This window comes from Electrona antarctica (assembly GCF_951216825.1).
Source record: "Electrona antarctica genome assembly, chromosome: 7".
Taxonomy (NCBI): Eukaryota; Metazoa; Chordata; class Actinopteri; order Myctophiformes; family Myctophidae; genus Electrona; species Electrona antarctica.
In genome coordinates this window covers 49,596,822-49,615,708 of record NC_136812.1, presented here as the reverse complement: position 1 = coordinate 49,615,708, position 18,887 = coordinate 49,596,822, and the positions used below count along the sequence as shown (strand labels likewise).

General features: G+C 43.0%; 1 protein-coding gene across 1 annotated transcript in view; it reads right to left on the bottom strand.

Annotated features, from left to right (window-relative positions):
• Positions 1-1,813: 1,813 nt before the first annotated feature.
• LOC306926303 (uncharacterized protein) overlaps positions 1,814-18,887 on the bottom strand; it is a gene marked incomplete at both ends in the record, with an annotated part of 78,459 nt that continues 61,385 nt past the window's right edge. Inside the window, 8 exons of the mRNA XM_079505571.1 lie at positions 1,814-1,836; positions 2,512-2,653; positions 3,081-3,271; positions 3,588-3,756; positions 3,861-3,945; positions 4,128-4,267; positions 4,610-4,828; positions 8,059-8,168. Of these exons, the coding sequence (XP_079361697.1) occupies positions 1,814-1,836; positions 2,512-2,653; positions 3,081-3,271; positions 3,588-3,756; positions 3,861-3,945; positions 4,128-4,267; positions 4,610-4,828; positions 8,059-8,168 (1,079 nt within the window). The remainder of the gene's footprint in view (positions 1,837-2,511; positions 2,654-3,080; positions 3,272-3,587; positions 3,757-3,860; positions 3,946-4,127; positions 4,268-4,609; positions 4,829-8,058; positions 8,169-18,887) is intronic.

Sequence of the window (18,887 nt, the reverse complement as noted above, 5' to 3'; positions counted from 1 at the left end):
AAACTAAATGTAACCACATGCTTTTAAAACATCAGTAACCACAGAGTATCTAAATGAATCAATGTTTAAAACACCAGTACACACATTATTTAAATGAACCACATACGTTTAAAACATCAGTAACCACAAGTATTTAACCTGTGCACCAGTATCCTGAGAGCATTTCAATGAACCAATGTTTAAAACACAGTACACACATTTTTTAAATGAACATGGAAAGTGATCAGAAACCTGAGTGATTTAACCGTTGGAAACCTGAGAGATTATGCACATGGCATTAGCCTACACTCTTAAAGTGCAATGGTAACTATATACCAAGTTATGAGGCAACATAACATTCTAAAGTGCCTTGATCGTTAACATAACTATACCACAAAAATGATGAGACCTAAATCTACCTCGCTGTGCAGCCAGAGGCAAAATAATAATAATTCACAGGCTAAATTCCCAGGACATTCCTGGTTACAATGGGGAGGACACAGGCCACTGCCCTGAGAGCATTTAAATGAACACTGAAAATCAGAACACAGAGATTTAACTCTTGTAAACCTATTATGGACATGCATGGCATGCTCAAAAGTGCAATGGTAACTATATACAAAGTTATGAGGCAACATAAAGTGCCTACGGTGACTTGATTGACAACAACAATCTTTATACCACAAGAAATAGACCTAAATCAACATCACTGCGATGTGGATTTAAAATTACCAGGCTAAATTAGGGCCCCAGCACGTCCCTGGTTACAATGGGGAGGAAAAAAACACGAGCTACTGGCCTTGGATATAAGCTGACAATGGCTATGAGAGAAAGTGATAGGGAGAGGAGAGAGAAAGGAAGAGATGGGTGGGAGGCATCCAGGCCAGCCTACCTACAAGCAAGTACTGCCGTTTTGAGGAAGTTCACTGCTGGGGAAACAGTTCCATCAAGTTCATATACCGCACTCTGGAAGAATTGCCAAGTAGGCGTACACTCACTCGGATAGTGTGTGTCAAAGACATAAAAACTCTTGAAACACGTGTCCACAGCTGCGAGAGCCGTCTCAGTCTCAATAGCCTTGCCTGAGATCACAACAAAGGATTGAGAGCACAGCATCCCATCTGCAAGGAGTAGCACAAACGGGTACGACCTGGACGATCTGGCCTCCTCCAAATACTCCACCATGTTTGTTCCGACCTATGATGACAAAAAAGAATATATATATATTTGTCATTATATGTGTGGTTTTTGGTTTATACATCCCACGTCACCATGGAGTATTGTAGACTCCAAAATACTCCATAGCGACGCGAGATACTGTACATGTGTGTTTACACCGATTTACAAGAATAGTGCTTTGTGAAATGAGTAACACTGCCACAAGTTAAGCTGTGTCACTCATTGCACAAATACATCTTTACAAGTTGCACCTCGTTGTAAAGAGGAATCAGGCTTTCCAAAGTGTAAACGGATTAATTTCACTATGAATTTAAATTTCTGTTTAAAGAAAAATTACTTACAGGCTTAACATCAATGAAGGCTCGCTTTGATTCATCCACACTGGCCCGGACCAATTTTCTGCCCCGTTTAAAAACAGGCGGCGGGAGCATGACGGGCAGCAGCATCAGGGCTACTTCTCCCCTGGCATCTGTAGGACAACAATTATGGGTGTCAATATAGACTCGAATAGCCATTCTGAAATCAGCCGCCCATTTGCTCACTCACTCCCAATCCAGAGAACACATCACTCAAATGCTCTGTCAACTTGACTGGCTACCTGAACAGCAACTTCAAAATCACCATCACCTACAAAGCCCACAACAACCTAACTGATCTACACCACCACTCCCTCGCCACCTCCGCAAACGCCAACATACTCGCCCCTATCACCAAGCAAGTACAGCACCCTGGGGGACAAAGCCTTCACCATCACCAGCCATAACTCTGACTCCCCTCATGCAAAAGTCAACTCAAATCCCATCAAGATAACCTACATCTCACAATCCTCCTCTGCCATCACCCTCTCTCTTCTTCCAATGTCCTTTTGCAGTTTGCTTACTTTCTTTGCAGTTTGCTTACTTTCTTGTTTGATGTTAGTTAACCCATTTCGACTTGAAGCCGATTAAAAAAAAGTCGTTGAAAAACCTATGTTTCTATGTCAGTGGTGCTCAACCATTTTCATATCAAAGACCCCCAGAATTATCTGTATTTGGCCGCCGACCCCCATCTGAAAATACCCCTCAGAAGCAAATATTTGAGTTAAAAACGTTCGCTGTGAAAGAATATATATTCAAAGATCTGTGCCGCATTTTCACAATTTTTCTAAAGTAGCAGACTTACAAGCTCATAGCGCAGCACTCGTGCCGCGCTATGAGCTTGTAGATCTGCTATTTTTCAATAGCTAAAGTACCATAATGCTTAAAACACCAAAAGGGGTTCCTGCCCAGAATGGGTTAAGTTCATATGTAAAGTGTCTTTGAGTACCCAGAAAAGCATGATATTAAAAAAAAAAGTTTGTTATAACTATTTTACCTTTTGTGATCTGTTCCTCTGGCACTGAGAACTTCCCATCGCGTCTCGCCAGACGAATTATCTTGTCAGCGTAAAGAGGAACCCACGTCTCGAAGAGTTTGGGTGCAGCCTCTCCGTGGAGTATCGAAAAGTCTTGTGCAATCTAAAAGATGGAGACAAATTGAGAAACAAGGTCATGTAGACAATATGACAATATACTCAACTATTACTAAACTGCTACTTGAAAAGAAGCACGGTTAATAAAAGGAAGGCTAGGATGCATGGCCAAGACTTAGCCTGTAGGAATACAAACTCACAAGTAGTGATAATGCATAAATAAGAATTATATGCACCAACTCCACTACTTCTGAAAAGAAGTGGGCTTTATACAGTATGCCCTGTGTATACTACAGGGTTAAACAATGAGTGGCAGTTTTCAAATTCTCACAAAATGGCTAAACGCGCCTCCTCCTATTTAACAAACTGAATTGACTTGCGGTGACGTGACCCATACTCACAACAGTAGTTCAGTTTCTGCTCTAACAAACATGGGCCTAGGCTACTATACATATATTTGAAGTTTGACATACCATGCCTGGAGAAGCAAGACGAGGGAACTCGGCCAGGACCTCAGGAATGGACTTTGAGTCGTCTGCCCGTATCCATTCTGCCCTGTAGTGGCTGGTGTCACGCATATATGCCTCCACCTGGGTGAGGGGCTGAGAGTTGTTCTTCAGCCATTCTGTAAACTGCACAGCTCGCTCTGCGGATATGGTGGCTGCTGAAAAATACAAAAGATCACACCGTTGTCAAATATAAATATTACATCAGGCCATGCGACCTGGTGATCTCAGATTACAGGCTGTGTAAATGTGAACGCCATAGAGAAGTGGTTTTCAACCAGTTGTCCGGGGACCACCAGTGGTCCTTGAGGGTTCTAGGTGGTAACCAGCTAAATTATGGAGTTGGTAACCACTGTTGGTATCTGTTGAAATCTAATGAAATGGTGTGTGGCTCAAATGCTGAATAGATAATGGGCCTTGATATGAAAACCACTGCCATTTGTTGCAGACCTGTCTGTCTAGACAGTGCATTACCTGGTAGGATCATGGTCTCTCTCCGGTCTCTCCAGTCTCCAGTCTCTCCAGTCTCTCGTTCCCTCTGTGGCCTGTCCGAGCTCCTCAGCCGCTTCCTGATGTTACGGAGCCTTTCCTCTAGAAACCCGGTTGCTGGACGGTGGGATCGCCCCTGGGCATACCATGTTTCCTGACAAGATATTAAAATAATCCCCATATAAGTCCATGAGCCTCAAATGTCTACTTGACCTTGTGCTTCTGAGTATTAAGTTTTACTTCACAAAAGGTACTTACAAAACCACTGCGACTGCCATCCCTTAAGCAGGGGAATGCATTAATCAAAGCGGAAGCCAGGGAAGTTTTGGTCGCTGCGGAAGGTCTGAAAATGGCCAACACGTACGGATACAATCATTAGACAATAAAACAGTTGTCATACTGTAAAAACACTCTAAATGTCAACAAGACATTTGGTATGACTTTGTCGGGGATCGAACATATGACCTTTCAAAGTCAGGGCAGAAACCAAGTAAAACAAAAATACTCCTGTAAATGTTTACTCACGTTTGTCCACATTTTTCTATGAGGTGAGACACCAAGATCCGAACCATGGCACGTCTCTCCTTTGTTGTGATAAAGTCACCGTCCAGGCTCTCAACTATAGACCTGCCCTCAGACACAGCAGAAAGAACAGCGAGGATATCCTGAAAGAATACAGACAAAAAAGGCAAATAAACTACATGCTCTAACACTTCCTGGAGGAAGCTCACACAAAGGTTTCCTGGCTAACACTATAGGATGATGTGATTGATAAGCTGTGCTGCTGCATACCTGAGATTCACACGAGAGCAAAAGCATTTTTTCAGAATGGAAGCGTGTCTGAGCCAGGCAAGCCTTGCTAGTCTATGGTCTCTGAATCAACTGAACAGCCTGGCCCAGAATTTTCCAGCACCTGAATTCAGAAGCCTGAAAACTTAAGCCCTGGATGTGGTGTGACTATACCCCATACACTAGCAAGGCGTTGGCCATCAGAGAAAATGACTTACAAATACTGGAACTGGCTGCAGAACAAGCATCATCGGTACACCAGACATCATTGGTACAGCAGGCATCATTGGTACAGGCATCATTGGTACAGGCATCATTGGTACAGCAGGCATATCTGGGTTTCCGAGTGCAGGCATCTCCGGGTTTGCGTTTTCAACTGCGGCAGCTGGCAAATCTGGTACTGGGGGTGCGGCTGGTGGGTGCAGATTGTGCCCAACCTGTGTAGGGCAATTCTTTACAGCACTCTACTGAAGCTTTAAAACCCCACAGCTCTCTATTGAAGCTTGTTAAACTCTTAAACTGAGTTTAAGAGTTGAACACTATTGAAGAGAGCTGTGTAACTCTTAAACTGAGAGCTGTGTAAACTCTAAAGCATCTGGTCTTGGGACTGGTGGGCACACAGTGTGCCTAATCTGTGAAGGGTATTGAAGCTTGTTGTTCAACTCTTAAACAAAGTTTAAGAATTGAACACGCTTTAATAGAGTGCTTAATCCATTTAGACCCGAGGACACATCAATGTCACCTTAGTATTTAACCAGTTTAACTATTCATTTAAACTTTGTTGAAAAATAGCAGATCTACAAGCTCATATCGCGGCACATAGTCTGGGGTCTGGGGGTCCCAATAACATCATATGTTCAGATGGGGGTCAGTGGCCAATTACATATCATTTTGGGGTATATAGAAACAGGTTTTTCAGGAAACAGTCAGGATTTAGAAGACATTCGTAGAATCTGTTCTCAGGTCTCAATGGGTTAAAGCAGCCCCCACCCCTAGCTCTACTGAATCTTTTACACTCCCATCCCAGCTTGTACAAATCTAACACCCCCCCCCCCCCCCTCTCTCTCTTGTCAGCTGATATATTCTAAAATGCTCTATAGCGAAGGGAGATGTATAAACAGTCATCATGTTCTCTGTATGATTTCACAGCATGTAATGTATGATGATCAAGTAGTTTACTTGGATCAACAGCTGCCAAAGTCTGAGTCTGGGTCACACTATATGCATGAAAGTGCCGTTCAAAACCGTTTGTTTCCCACTTCTGTATAACAAACTTAGTCGTTGGTGTGTTTGTCATTTGACCCAGAAGTAGGATGGATTTTATAAGCCCAAACTGGGGTTCACCATCTGGGTCGTAGGAGAGGAATACTGTCATGCCTGGTCTGTATTTAGTGCCCTTGAAGGTCACCCAGGCTGGCACGAAAACCTCACTGAAAACAGGAAAATCTGTTAGATCGTTTTGGATTTCTTTAAATCCGTCTATGGTGGACAGAAAGGTGCTGGGCCCTGTGCCAACCTCCGTAGTGTGACTCAACACGGTTCCCGATAGAAAATTATAACATAGCTGCATCTGATGCCGATACGCCATTGTCTTGCAAATATTGCGAAAGTTGCATGTGATGTGACTGACACGTTTGAAGAAGTTGTGCTTGGCTTCAAACCGCATTGACCAAAGGTGCACCAAGGGTCCCAGTTTTTGGATTGCTCGTGGGTAGTGAACCATGAAGTGGTGCTTTGGACGCAAATGTAATTGAGGAAAAAGTTCAAGGAAGAGGGAGTGATGCTCCTCAATGAGCTTGGTCAAATACAGTGTTGCAGCGACAGTAATAGAGGGAGAGAAGATGAACTCCATGCACAGTAGCAAGAGTAGGAGAAGTTCCCACTCCTTGTTTCCCTCAGGAATCAGGTCACCAATCATGATGGGCAGTAGCCTAATGAGGCACCACGTTTGAGCTGCTGACTGCCGCATGGCCCCTTCAGGGTTTTTCAGATCATTTTTGCCAATCACAGAGGGCTTGTTAGCCTTGTCACAAAAGCCATAATCGAAGCTTGTGAGTCTGTAGTTGATTTGGTCAAGTGTGACATGTTTTTGCTGTATCAGAGTATTCAAGATGAGCTTGACCTCATAGGGCCCTACCCCTTCCAAAATGTCATGCATAATGTCCGGGGCCACATTGTCAGTGACATGATAAAAAGAGAGTTTGTTGAGCTCGCTGTCTCTCTTTAACCCTGTCTCTGAAAGGCTTGCGAGTTCCAGATCTGCCTGATGGGTGTGTATATTACGCAGTTGTGTTGGATCTTCTAATGTCTGCTGTGCTGAGACACGTTTATGCACTCTGCACCACCGGCACATATGGTTAGCACTGAAACTTTCGGAATAACCGAGGATGGCATTTAAGCCCAAGTTGTCCCCCACTACTTGAACAAGTGAGAACTTAACAACGCCTTGAAAAGTAGGGGTGTCAACGGTGATTCCTTCTTTCTCTAGAATCTTCAGCTCTGCAACAATTGGGCGCAGGACAGCATCAAGAGCATATGTTTTTGCATCATCTGATTTGTATACTGCACACAGGAAGTGCGACCGTAAACTGGAGAGCAGATCTGGTGGCAAGCTCTTGATCAGAAAGTAAATGAAGCCTAGCTTGTGTGTTCCAGTCTTTGATCCTAGAGGATTTACAGTTTCACAATCATCCTGATACAAGAGCAGTGGAATGGAAGTCTCTTTGAGGAATAGTGGGTGTGTTTTGCAAAACTCCCCATCAAAGACATCCTGAAGGACTCCACCATCTCTTTGCTGCCAATCCAGCATTGCCTGTAAGATGCCAGGCATTTCAAGGACCTGTCCTAGAAGACGTGTAAGCGGAACACGTTGAAAGGTGTCATGAACCGCAACTTGTTTCACAGTGCCGGTGGCAGAGTCCCTTTTCTGGACGTAGGAAACCCCCCCAGGGAAGATTTCCTCAACTGGTTCAATGAAGCCTCCTAATTTGACGAAATACTGCATCTGTTTATACTCAGTGTCTAGATCTCGGAAGGGCTCAGCACAGTCTTGAAACTCCACCATTAGTTGTTCTACCTCTGGGCTTTGATTGTGTCCCAAACTATTGAAAACTGCCATGGTCCTTGATTGCAGTCTACCCACAATGTCACAGATTAAACTAGAGGTCTGCTCAATAACCAAATGAATGCCGGACAATGTTTGCGAAGACACAGACCTCAAATGAGCTAAAAAAAGAGCTACACGATCAGTAATGCCCTCTGGCTCAATCTCATCCCACTCCTCAACTTCCTCTGCTGGCTGGCCTTCAACATTAAGGAACTCAGGCTGGACTGGCTCTTCAGCGGGTACACCAAGCACCTCCTCAACATTTTCATGCTGCTGTAAGTGTCTTCGGAAAGATCTCATGTAGTTAAATGTTCTACCGCAGCCAATTTCACAACACTGGAAATAGCTTGAGGCATGATTAACATGATGTACCGCACGTAAATGGGCAAAAAGTCTACTCACTTCCCCAGGAATACAAGTTTTACATCTAAAGCAAACGTATCCCATGACTCCTCTGAATGAATTCTGAACTAAAATGGCAAGCAGTGAAAGTCAGGTCAGTCCATCAGTCTGAATTTCAGTTTAGAACATGGTGACTGTGTATCCAACAGCGTTACTTACAAATTCATTATGTTTCCTAATGAATTTTAGCCTCTCGCCTATTCTGGGGATCATGGTAGTGATTGTTTGAAGATCCAGGTACCCAAAGGATTCTTCATCGATAGCCTCATCTGAAAGACAGAACACAGAATATTACTACAGTGACCACAAGCTCTAAATGCGTTCCTCATTATTCACGACTTGCGGTTGATGTCATAATGTCCGAACCCGCTATGTTGAGGACCAACAGAGGTGTTATAAATAAATGAATTAATTCTACTGCATATGATTCAACGCAGTAGAGCCAATTAAATATATTGAAACACCTGGGTTGGTCTTCAGCATGGCAGGTCTAGGACTAAAACGGCAACTCATGAATAGATACCGGTATTAGGGTGCCATAACAATGGCAAGACACAAGGCTCTGTGCATGGCTGGTGTTCAGCTGCACAAGCCCACATCCTTTCAGGAAGTAGTGCAGCTGAACACCAGCCATGCACTTGATTTGGGCAGAAACACCCACCCGGCCAGTTCAGTTAATCAATAAATCCAATAGTAGTATACCGTGCATGGGCAACTGGTGGCCCTGGGGCCACATGTGGCCATCATCTTAATTTAATGCCCCCAGGTTGATTTTATTTCAGCCGTTACACTTGATTTCAGCTGCTTTAATTTCTTCAGTCTATATTAGTAGCTTAATGATTAGTATTACATTTGTATTGTCTTGTTTATGTCAAGTTAACATAAGTATTATTAAATGCATTTGAAATCAAGTACAAATGTGACTTTTCAGGATTCAAAATGAGCACAATCAGAATTCCAATTAAAAAACAACAGATCTACAAGCTCAAAACATGCTATTTTTGCTACAGTATATGCAATGTAGCTCTCTAGAGTGAGTGGAAATATAGTGGCAAAATATGCCCACACCAATGTAGTAGAGTAGACAGTAAATATTGAAGCACAAATCCTTTTAGGAGTGCAGTTGAACTATAGCAAAGATATTTGAGTCACAAGATTGACAGGCTGCCACAGTACCCATAAAATGAAGGCATGGAGATGATTTATAAATTAGATTACCTCTGAACCTTTCTATGAGGCCCGGAAGCTGCCACTCAATCAATTTTGCAGTCACAAAATCGTCCATTGGTTAGCATCAACCTGAAACAACAGTCCATAAGAACAAACATGCAATAAAGTGAAATAAGTAAGTAGTCCAAACGTCTTATCACTGTTTTAACATAACGGTTTGGCCTAACGTTTGTTATAAAAGTTTAAAATAGGTCTGCGGTTAAACTGTATGCGACTGAGACTTACAACAATATGGACTAACGTTAGCTGATAGCTGAGGCCTTCTACCATGCAGCTGGCTAGCTAAAAAACTAAACAAATGATTCACCATCGCGCCCAGATCACTCGATACAGTTTGATATTGCATAAACAGCTAGCAACCAACGTTGTCCTCCTACCTATAAAACAGCGCATTTCTCGAGTTATTGCGACAACATATAAGGCGTCGGCGGATACATAACGTTAGCTGGTTAACTACATAGCTAACCAGCTAACGTAATGTATCCGCCGACGCTCGCCCTCCCCGCGAGACGGTCCTCCCCGGGCACACGACGTGGGCCCACCGCCAGGAACCCGCCGCGCAAACCCGGCTCCGACCGCCGGCGAGAAAGAGCCTGGTAGTGGTACAACAGCTACAACAACAGCTAACTTGCTACAAGCCATGTTAGCTTGCTACTATCTCCCTCCACTTTGATGCCATGTTAGAATAGCTTGCTACAATATGAACTTTATATAATAACACCAAGTCAACTATATGGTAAAACAATAGTGGATATGTACAAACCTTGCTTTGCACTGCATCGACTCTCTTCAGTGGAGTGGTGCGTCGGCATATGTAACTATTATTATTAATAAAAACTTTTTCCGCTTTCCGAGGCTGCTGCTGCAAGGCTGGATGATGAGAAGTGTGGTGCGCGGGAGGACGGTGGGTTGTGGTTGGTTGCGCATGCGCGAACGTTACGCGAACGTTGCGCGAACGTTATACCCAACTTGTTGGTTAGTCCCAGAGCAGTCCATAACCCAACAGTATAATAACTAAATGCCCAACAGAACCAACCCAGCGAATTGGGTTCTCAGATTACCCATTTCTATGAAAATAAACCAATTTAATTAACCAACAGGCTTGACCCAGCAAAACCAAACCAACATTTCTAAGAGTGTAGATCGGCTATTTTCAAATGGCCGAAATGTATGTAGGGTTGAAGTGGTTAATGTATGTTTTCTAATCAAAATTTAAATTACCAAAGTAGCTATAGTAACTAAAGTTTTCAAATAATTGTAGTGAAGTAAAAGTAAAAATTTTGGCTCCGAGATGTAGTGGAGTAGAAGTACAAGTACTGGAAATTGGAAATACTCAAGTAAAGTAAAAATACCTCAAAATTGTACATAAGTACAGTACTTAAGTAAAAGTACTTAGTTACTTTCCACCACTGCGCAGTGAACTAGCTTTGTCTCGCTACCTGCAGTTGTAGTATAGTAAACTCTCCTAGGCTGAGCTCACACCTTTAATGCAATTCTCGTGCTCGTTGGATGCATGTTGTGTTGTGTCATGGCCGCCCAATGTATTTCCAATGGAGGTCACATGGTTTGACACAACATTGTGTTGTGTGAGGGGGAGGGGCGTTTCGACTGCGCCCCTCCCCCTCACACAACACAATGTTGTGTCAAACCATGTGACCTCCATTGGAAATACATTGGGCGGCCATGACACTACACAACATGCATCCAACGAGCACCAGAATTGCATTAAAGGTGTGAGCTCAGCCCTAGGATGTCCAGCCGTGGAGGCGGTCTATAGCTGCTGTATTTCCAAACAGTTTGCTTGCCGCTCTGTGGATAATAGATATTGTTACTTTTAAGACCTTTTGAAGCACTCCTGCTTAGGATTGGCTCCACTAAACCTCTTTTAAAATAAGATAAAAACTCTTTATCTTGTGTTATCGCCCACCAGGCTCTAAAAGCAAGTTGGTAACTGAATTTTCTGAATTCTTATCCTCTGTTCTTATGAAAGTTGATAACTTGACACAGAGATTTTAACTTTCATATTAGCTGCTTGAGTTCATTAGTATCATACAATCCTAAATCTAACTCGGCACGCATGACCAAGGTCACATTTTGGGCATATTTTTGTATGCTCGGTCTGAACCTCAATACTCTTTGTTTGGGTGAGTTATTTGTCTCTGACCACAAATATATTCTTTTTTTAACTTAGATTTCATTGCTTGAGATTGAGAATCAACCCATTAAGGCTTAATCGGCTCTCGTCGTGTAAATAACTCTTCCGCTGAAAAATTGTCCTCTGTTAGTTTTCTTAGACCTTACTAACAATCTTATATTTCCAACTGACACTAATGACCTCGTCTCCCATTTTAATAATCTCTGTTCAGCCCCTCTCCAAACAAAAAAAGAGATGTGCTGGTGCTGTCAACTCATCCCCATGGATGAATGATGACATCCGCAGCCTTAAAAGGGAATGTATAGTAACTGGTAGAGCTGCGGTGAAAAGACTCCAAGGACACAGATCACTTCACTCACATGAAGGAACTCCTGGCTGCTTTCAATCAAAATTGAGGATGCAAGTACTGCATGTTTCTATCATCTAATTAGCATTAACACCTGATGTTAAGATGTTAGATATAGGAAATTGTGGAGGGCAGGGATTCAGGAATACCGAGTTTGTGTTGGCTAGACGTCACTCACGCAGTAACTAACTAACTATAACTAACTAACTAGCATTAACAACAACAAGCCAAAAGCCCCTTTATTCTGTCATTAACACTCTGGTAACCACAATTCATAATTTAATGGCACAAACAAATTCTACAACTCAATGCAGACAAAACAGAAATCCTCCTGAGATTAGCTCAAATGCTATTTGGCATTCCCTTGGACTGCCAACTAATGTCAAACCGACAGCAAAGAACCTGGGTGTATTTTTTTGATAATAACATGAACCTTGAGTTCCATGTTAAAAAAGGTATACCCAGTCCTGCTTCTACCATTTACACAATATCGCAAAAATAATTGAATATGACTCCCGGAGTCATATTAAATGCACTTTATGCTCTCCTATCTCTATATTTTCGTTTTAACTGCGATGATGAAGTAAGGGATAATATCTGGCTAGGTGGTCATTATCGGGAGATAATTCACCGACAGGGAGTTTAACCACCGAGGCGAAGCCGCTTATTACATGGCTAACTAACATAAATTAATACATTGACCCAAAACACAACAAAAAAAGTATTCCATAAGTTCGCGCTGGCTGCGTCTGCAGGTGCAGGACTGTCGGAAAACAAGGAAGTGAGTTGATCAAATAGAATCCATTTCCGGGTCCTGCTTCGTCTATTTCTCGCTCAAATGTTTTCAAAAACCTTTTTAAGAGCAATGTTTAGCTGTAAATGACATTGTGTGTCACTAGTGTGTGTGTGTTTACATGGCTGTCATGTTGGAAACAGCAGTAAATCAAGCGGGGCACAGCCGCACAGCTGGTGCTCAGAGGGTTTGATTAGGCAGCGGTCATCATCGACACATAATTCACCGCTGAATTAAGCGATTGACCAATCAGAATCAAGCATTCAACCAAGCCATGTAATAACAACCAAGAATGTCACCCACCTTACTTGCATAATGTGATGTGACAATAAAGATTGATTGTTGCTTCTTGTGTTTCATCCTCAGTGATGCTGCTGCTACGTGACACCTGGAGTTCCCCCTGCGGGATCAATAAAGATGTATCCTATATCTGATCCGATCTAGTCTTTTAAGAAATGTGTGAGTCAAGACAAATAGATGAAACACTGTGAGATGTTTACTGTTATGGGCTACTGGGCGACAAACTGATAGACATCACATCCTAACTGTGTATGGCTGTAGGCACTAGGCACACACCCAGGCAACGACACGTGGACTTCTTTATTGTCACCAATGATCACAGCTTTACAGGTTTAAAGTGTAGGTTGACCATTATTTTCAGGCCCTCACATCGACCACCGTCGAGAACTCGAGATCATGGATTTCACAATGCCACCACCAGACTTCCCGATCCTTCATTGCCGTCCCCAGTCCCTGCTTACTGATGCATGTGTCCCTATAGCTTTTATTTTTTTCTCCATTGCTCTGTAAAGCACTTTGAGCTGCATTTCATGTCATGAAAGGTGCTATACAAATATTTTTTTATTATTATTATTATTGTCACTGTCATTTGGGACGTTTCCCCAAATGACAGTGAAGTGACAATCAAACGTTTAAAAATAGAGACAAATTTAAAAAGGCCGTTACTGAAAGATGGCGGCACTAATCAGTGGTGCGTTTGTGCTCCAGAAGCTATCGAGCGTGATAGGACTCACGTACTGCTCCGATACGACCACTGTCAGCAAGTGGACGTGGAGAACAGCTTTCTCCGTTTATTATTGTTTACGTTGCATGCACATGCTCCATTGTCTTCTTCTCTCTTTTGGGTGCTTGTAGGCAGCTTTAAAACGCCACTTACACACTGTATAAGTGGGCTTATAACGTTTTCAGTGGCTGTACGTTTTCACTGGTTTTATGCTGACACGCTTCACACATTCCTTGAGACAGATCTGTGTGTACGGTAAACTTTTTGAAAATGACTCAATTTGTTTTTTTAAAACATGTTCTTGAGGACGTAGCCTTAAGCCCAAACCACACCAATGGGTCGAGACTTTAGTCGGCACATGGTGGCGCATGTCGACGCAAGTCGACCCAAGTGATTCAATTAGTTCAATTCAATGGTTGCTTGCAACTACATGGGTCTACATGCGTCTACTCGCAACCGTTTGGTTGCAAGGAGTTGCAATGGCGACCCATTGGTGTGGTTTGGACTTTAGAGCCCATCGAATGTCCTTCCGTTTTGAATCTTTTGAGCCAAATCCACATGGATGCCACTTTCAGCTGCTTCAGAAACTGCTCTGGTGGTCTGCATGCAGAGCCTGTCCGTGGATGCCTTCAGCAGCCTGCATGGCGGAAGAAGCCACACATCCTCTGCATCCTCACATGACACCTGGAGTTCCCCCTGGGGATCAATAAAGGCTGCGTATATATATTCTTATCTTATCTTCAAAGAAACGTGTGAGGGTGGAAGACAAATAGATGAAACACTGTGAGATTCATCATGAGCTATTAAAGCTACTGGGCCACAAACTGCTATATAGATAGCTATCACCTCCTAACTGATGTGTAGGGCTGTATAGGCACACACCCAGGCAACGACACTTCAACTCCTTTATTTTCACCTGATCACAAGTTTACAGGTGTAAGGTAGGCTGACCCTTAAATCAATGACAATGTGGATGTTTGTCGTGCGCGCGCGCCCATCCATGCACGCTATTACACACGCACATGCATGCACCATAAGTGTTAAGACTGGTTGATAAACCTCATCCTCAGAGTTTAATTCAGACACGCAATGCATTTGTTCATTCAATAGCATTAATAAGTGGGTGACTGTTGTTTTTTGGGGGGAAGAAGAGATGCAAAACGGATGCCCTGATGAAGACCACTTCAGACCGACACAAAAGGCTGTTCCCTCTTTTAATTTAGAGTAGAGTGCCCGGATTTTTTTTTAATCTGCACTTGGACCTATACGGATTACACCAATGTCAGTCTATGTGGATTATGCGGCCGTCACACACGGACATATTGCACCTAAAACCATGTAGGGGAGAGCCGCCACGGTTGTAACACTTTGCACGTTTCACTTTTTTTACTCAGAGATCCGTTTATCTACATATACATAATATTTTCAGGCAACGCATGTCTGCTATCATAAACCACTTCAAGTTTTTCAATTGATAAAACAGGTCGGGAGTTATTAAACCGAATGTGGACGCTGTTCCAGTGTTACATTTGCTGCGCATATCGGATTAATTGTAACGGCATGCGTGATAAATGTAACAACGCTAAAAAACACCATTAACTGACTGAACATATAATATTGGCCAATATGTCAAATATGGAAATAGGATTTATGGTATTTAATGGATAGGCGTGTGTTACAATTGACCCACTTTTGCAAGTTGTTCTTTGGCGTTGCTACAGACCAGAATAAATGATGGCGTCATGATGGCGTTGACCAATCAAGAGATAACGTGCATGTTACAACCATGACGCGTTACAACCGTGGCGCCTCTCTCCTACAACGCAATGCGTGTTTTGTTGTTCAGTCTTTTATAGTAAAAAAGTATAATGAACTGCATGGTTCTGCTTTTATCTCAGGCATCATGTAAATACAGTATGTACTGTAGGCATTTTGTATTTTGTTTCTTCTTGTTTGATCTCCCCCACCCCCCCCCCCCCCCTTCTTGTTCCCTTTCTTACTTCTACGAAATAACAATGTGATGGGAACCGATGCACAAAAACACATTGCATCCACTTCTTTACTTCTGTATAAGCGATAGAAGGTAAACCAGGCAAACATTGCCGATTATTGTCTCCACCAGGCCGAAGGCATGGTGAGAGAGTATGTTTTGCACTCCGTCCGTGTGTGTGTGTGTGTGTCCGTCCGTGTGTGTGTCCGTGTGTCCTTCCGTCCGTCCGTTACCAGCTAATCTCCGGCACCGTTAACCCGGTTGATGCCAAACTTTGCACACACACTCCCTAGATGCCAACGATGAACCTCTGCCCCGCATTTTCCAGAACGGCCTGTTATAGCGCCACCATGAGGCAGCTTTTCACATTTGTTACCTAAAACTGCACCGATCTGCGTGAAACGTTGCATGCACACTCCCTAGAGGCCAAGGACAAACCTTTGACCTGCATTTTCCGCATCTGCCTTTTATAGCGCCACCAGGAGGCCGACTTTTGTAAAACACATTTTTGGATATTACTCCTCCAGATTCTGTCCAAAAATCTCACAAATCGTTACACAGTATCTCTATGGTCATGTGCTCAAGTCGGATCTGTCCGATATTTCATATTCCACCCTAATTGGCTATAATTGCCTTTCACAGTTTGCAAGATTGCCCCGTTTTGAACAAAAGCCTCAAATCATGAACACAGCATGCAATTTACGTGAAATCTTTCACACATTTTCTTACTAGGCTGAGGAATATATCCCACCCTTTTCACATTGGCCTGTTATAGCGCCACCAACAGGTTGATTTTTGCAAAACAGGTTGATTGGAACAAAATGCCTCAAATCATCCAATTGCCATACAAGGCAAACATGTTTGTATTACTACTAAACATTTTGCCAAACATCTCACACAGTCCTATCCTCCTGGTGGAGACCTGTGCCCAGAAGGGCACTTTTTCTAGTTTACACTACTCCTGACATGAGAGTAAAACATATGAAGGTGCACGCGGTCAGAGGAAATGTCAATGGATACGACTCGAGGCAGTTCAAATAACACAGGTATACCAAACGGAGATAGACAGAAAGGAAGGATGAGGGGGAGAGAGAGAGAGAGAGAGAGAGAGAGAGAGAGAGAGAGAGAAAGAGAGAGAGAGAGACTTCTAGAGACAGTGATTTACGCTGTCTTCATGGTCTGCATGTCCTCAGAGCCAGAGGGTGAAGGAAACAGCAGACGGCACACACAGATAAGGTTCTTTGTTCTGCCGAGGTGTGGAGATCATTACATTCCAGCTGACATACAGCCTCTACATTCCTGTCTAGATCCGCACAATCAGGGGAATAAGAGAGAGAGAGAGAGAGAGAGAGAGAGGGGGGGGGGTATTAGTAACTGTCTCTGTGTCTGAGGAGGCCAGACACCTTATTGTTTTCATGTTTTTCATGTGATAGCCTATAGCTGCCCTTGGCTATTTTTATTATTTCATTTTGAATGGTGCATATTTGCACAAAGTGCAAGACGTACCCGAGGCCAATTCTAAAAATGTCTTCTAAAAATCCTGACAGTTTATCAGTTGCATGCATGGCACATGAATCTCAAGCTGTGAGCTTGTATATCTGCTATTGCTGCCAAATAACGGTTAAAATGATGGTGATGGAATACAGTATAATACCAAAGCTGGGAACTCCCCTTTTCATGTCAAGAACCCCCAAATTGTTATGTATTTGGCTGCGGTCCCCCCTCTGAAAATGTTTTGTGCTTGTGTTTCAAAATAAGTTCATATAGCTTACGTCGATATTGTATCGCGTTAAAGCGAAAAATTGTCCCCCATCCTGAACAAACCACCTATGGACCACAATGTACATGACACGTGCACGTGCATGGATGTGTATACGCATAGTAACATGCAGGTACGTTACATGTAAGGGACCCAGTTATGGGGATTTGAAAATTATGGTCACCCTAACCACTAGGCGTGTAACGATATAGTAACTGCATCGAAAAATCGATTTTAATTTCAAGAATCAAAGTATATCGAAATGAAAACAGCAACATTGACTTTGCATCGTAGGCTATCGTTTCATTTTGCAATGCAAATAATCGGCATCAAATCGTTTTGCAATGCAAATAACCGTTTGCTCCGCTCGATCCCTCCATCGGCTCCTGGAGTACAAAACTCTGATGCTGGCATTCAAAGCAACCAAAGGTATATATGCAGGGAACCCCGAAGGTCACACAACACTACTTTTTACTCAGGCAATTTCCGGATGTCTGATTGTGTTTTTGTGGTTCTTGTTGTGTTATTTGCTGTCTTGACTGTATAGACCTCTTTCTGTTTTATATGAACTTCCTTGTTTTATTTCTGCTTTTATTCTCTGTATGTAAAGCACTTTGTGAGTTTTCTCTGTGAGAAGTGCTATATAAATAAAATGTACTTACTCACTTACTTACTTACCTCCTCAGCGTCTCATACAATAAACACAACGCCTGTTAACACTCACGTCCCGCCTGCAAAACCCATCATCCCATTACCTGGCAGTTGATGCGAGGACACAGAGAAAAAATGGGGCGAGAATGAGACAGTCTGTGTTGTTTTATTCTCCACGGTAGTGTGGCTGCATATAATATCTTCCCTGGCTCTGCCCCTCCAGCCTGTTGTTATACGTGTGATGCATGGCATCATGGCACCTCGGGGTGGAGATGGTGAATATTATCCCGTTTAGGCTGTTTCCTTTTGTAAAGCACTTTGTAACGTTTTTTTGAAAGGTGCTATAGAAATAAAGCTTTATTATTATTATTATAGTGGTGCTCAATATTTCATGTCAATGACCCACAAAAAATTATATGTAATATGCCTCCGGCCCCCCATCTGAAATATGTTGTTCCAGTCGACCCCCAGAAGCAAAGATTTGAGTTAAAATGTTCACTCTGTAATAATATATTCAAAGATCTGAGGCACATTTTCACAAATTTTCAAAAATAGCAGATCTACAAGTTCATAGCTCGGCACTCGGTGCCGCGCTATGAGCTTGTAGATCTGCTATTTTTCAATAGCTAAAGTATAACATAATGCTTTAAAACACCAAAAGGGGTTCCCGCCCAAAATGGGTTATACGAGCTATATAGCAACGCCGCACAGATGGCGCAGCGCTTGGCCGCCCTGGGTAAATAGGTAGCATAATATACTCCCCTCTCCGGAACGAGGGGTTTGTGTATTGCCCGGGACGCTAAATTTATGACAAAACAAAACAGAAGGTATTATCGTGTATCATGACCACCTCCAGGTAACTCCGGGGCCACCGTAATGAATAGTGTGGCGTGCAGGCGCCGCAATAGATTCAGTCTGGCAAGAAATGGCTTCATCATTCAATCCGCCTCGCGAGAGAGAGAGAGAGAGAGAGAGAAGGGGAGAGATGAATAATTCGATCGTCGAGGTAAATCACTGCACTTCTGACAACTTTCCGAACC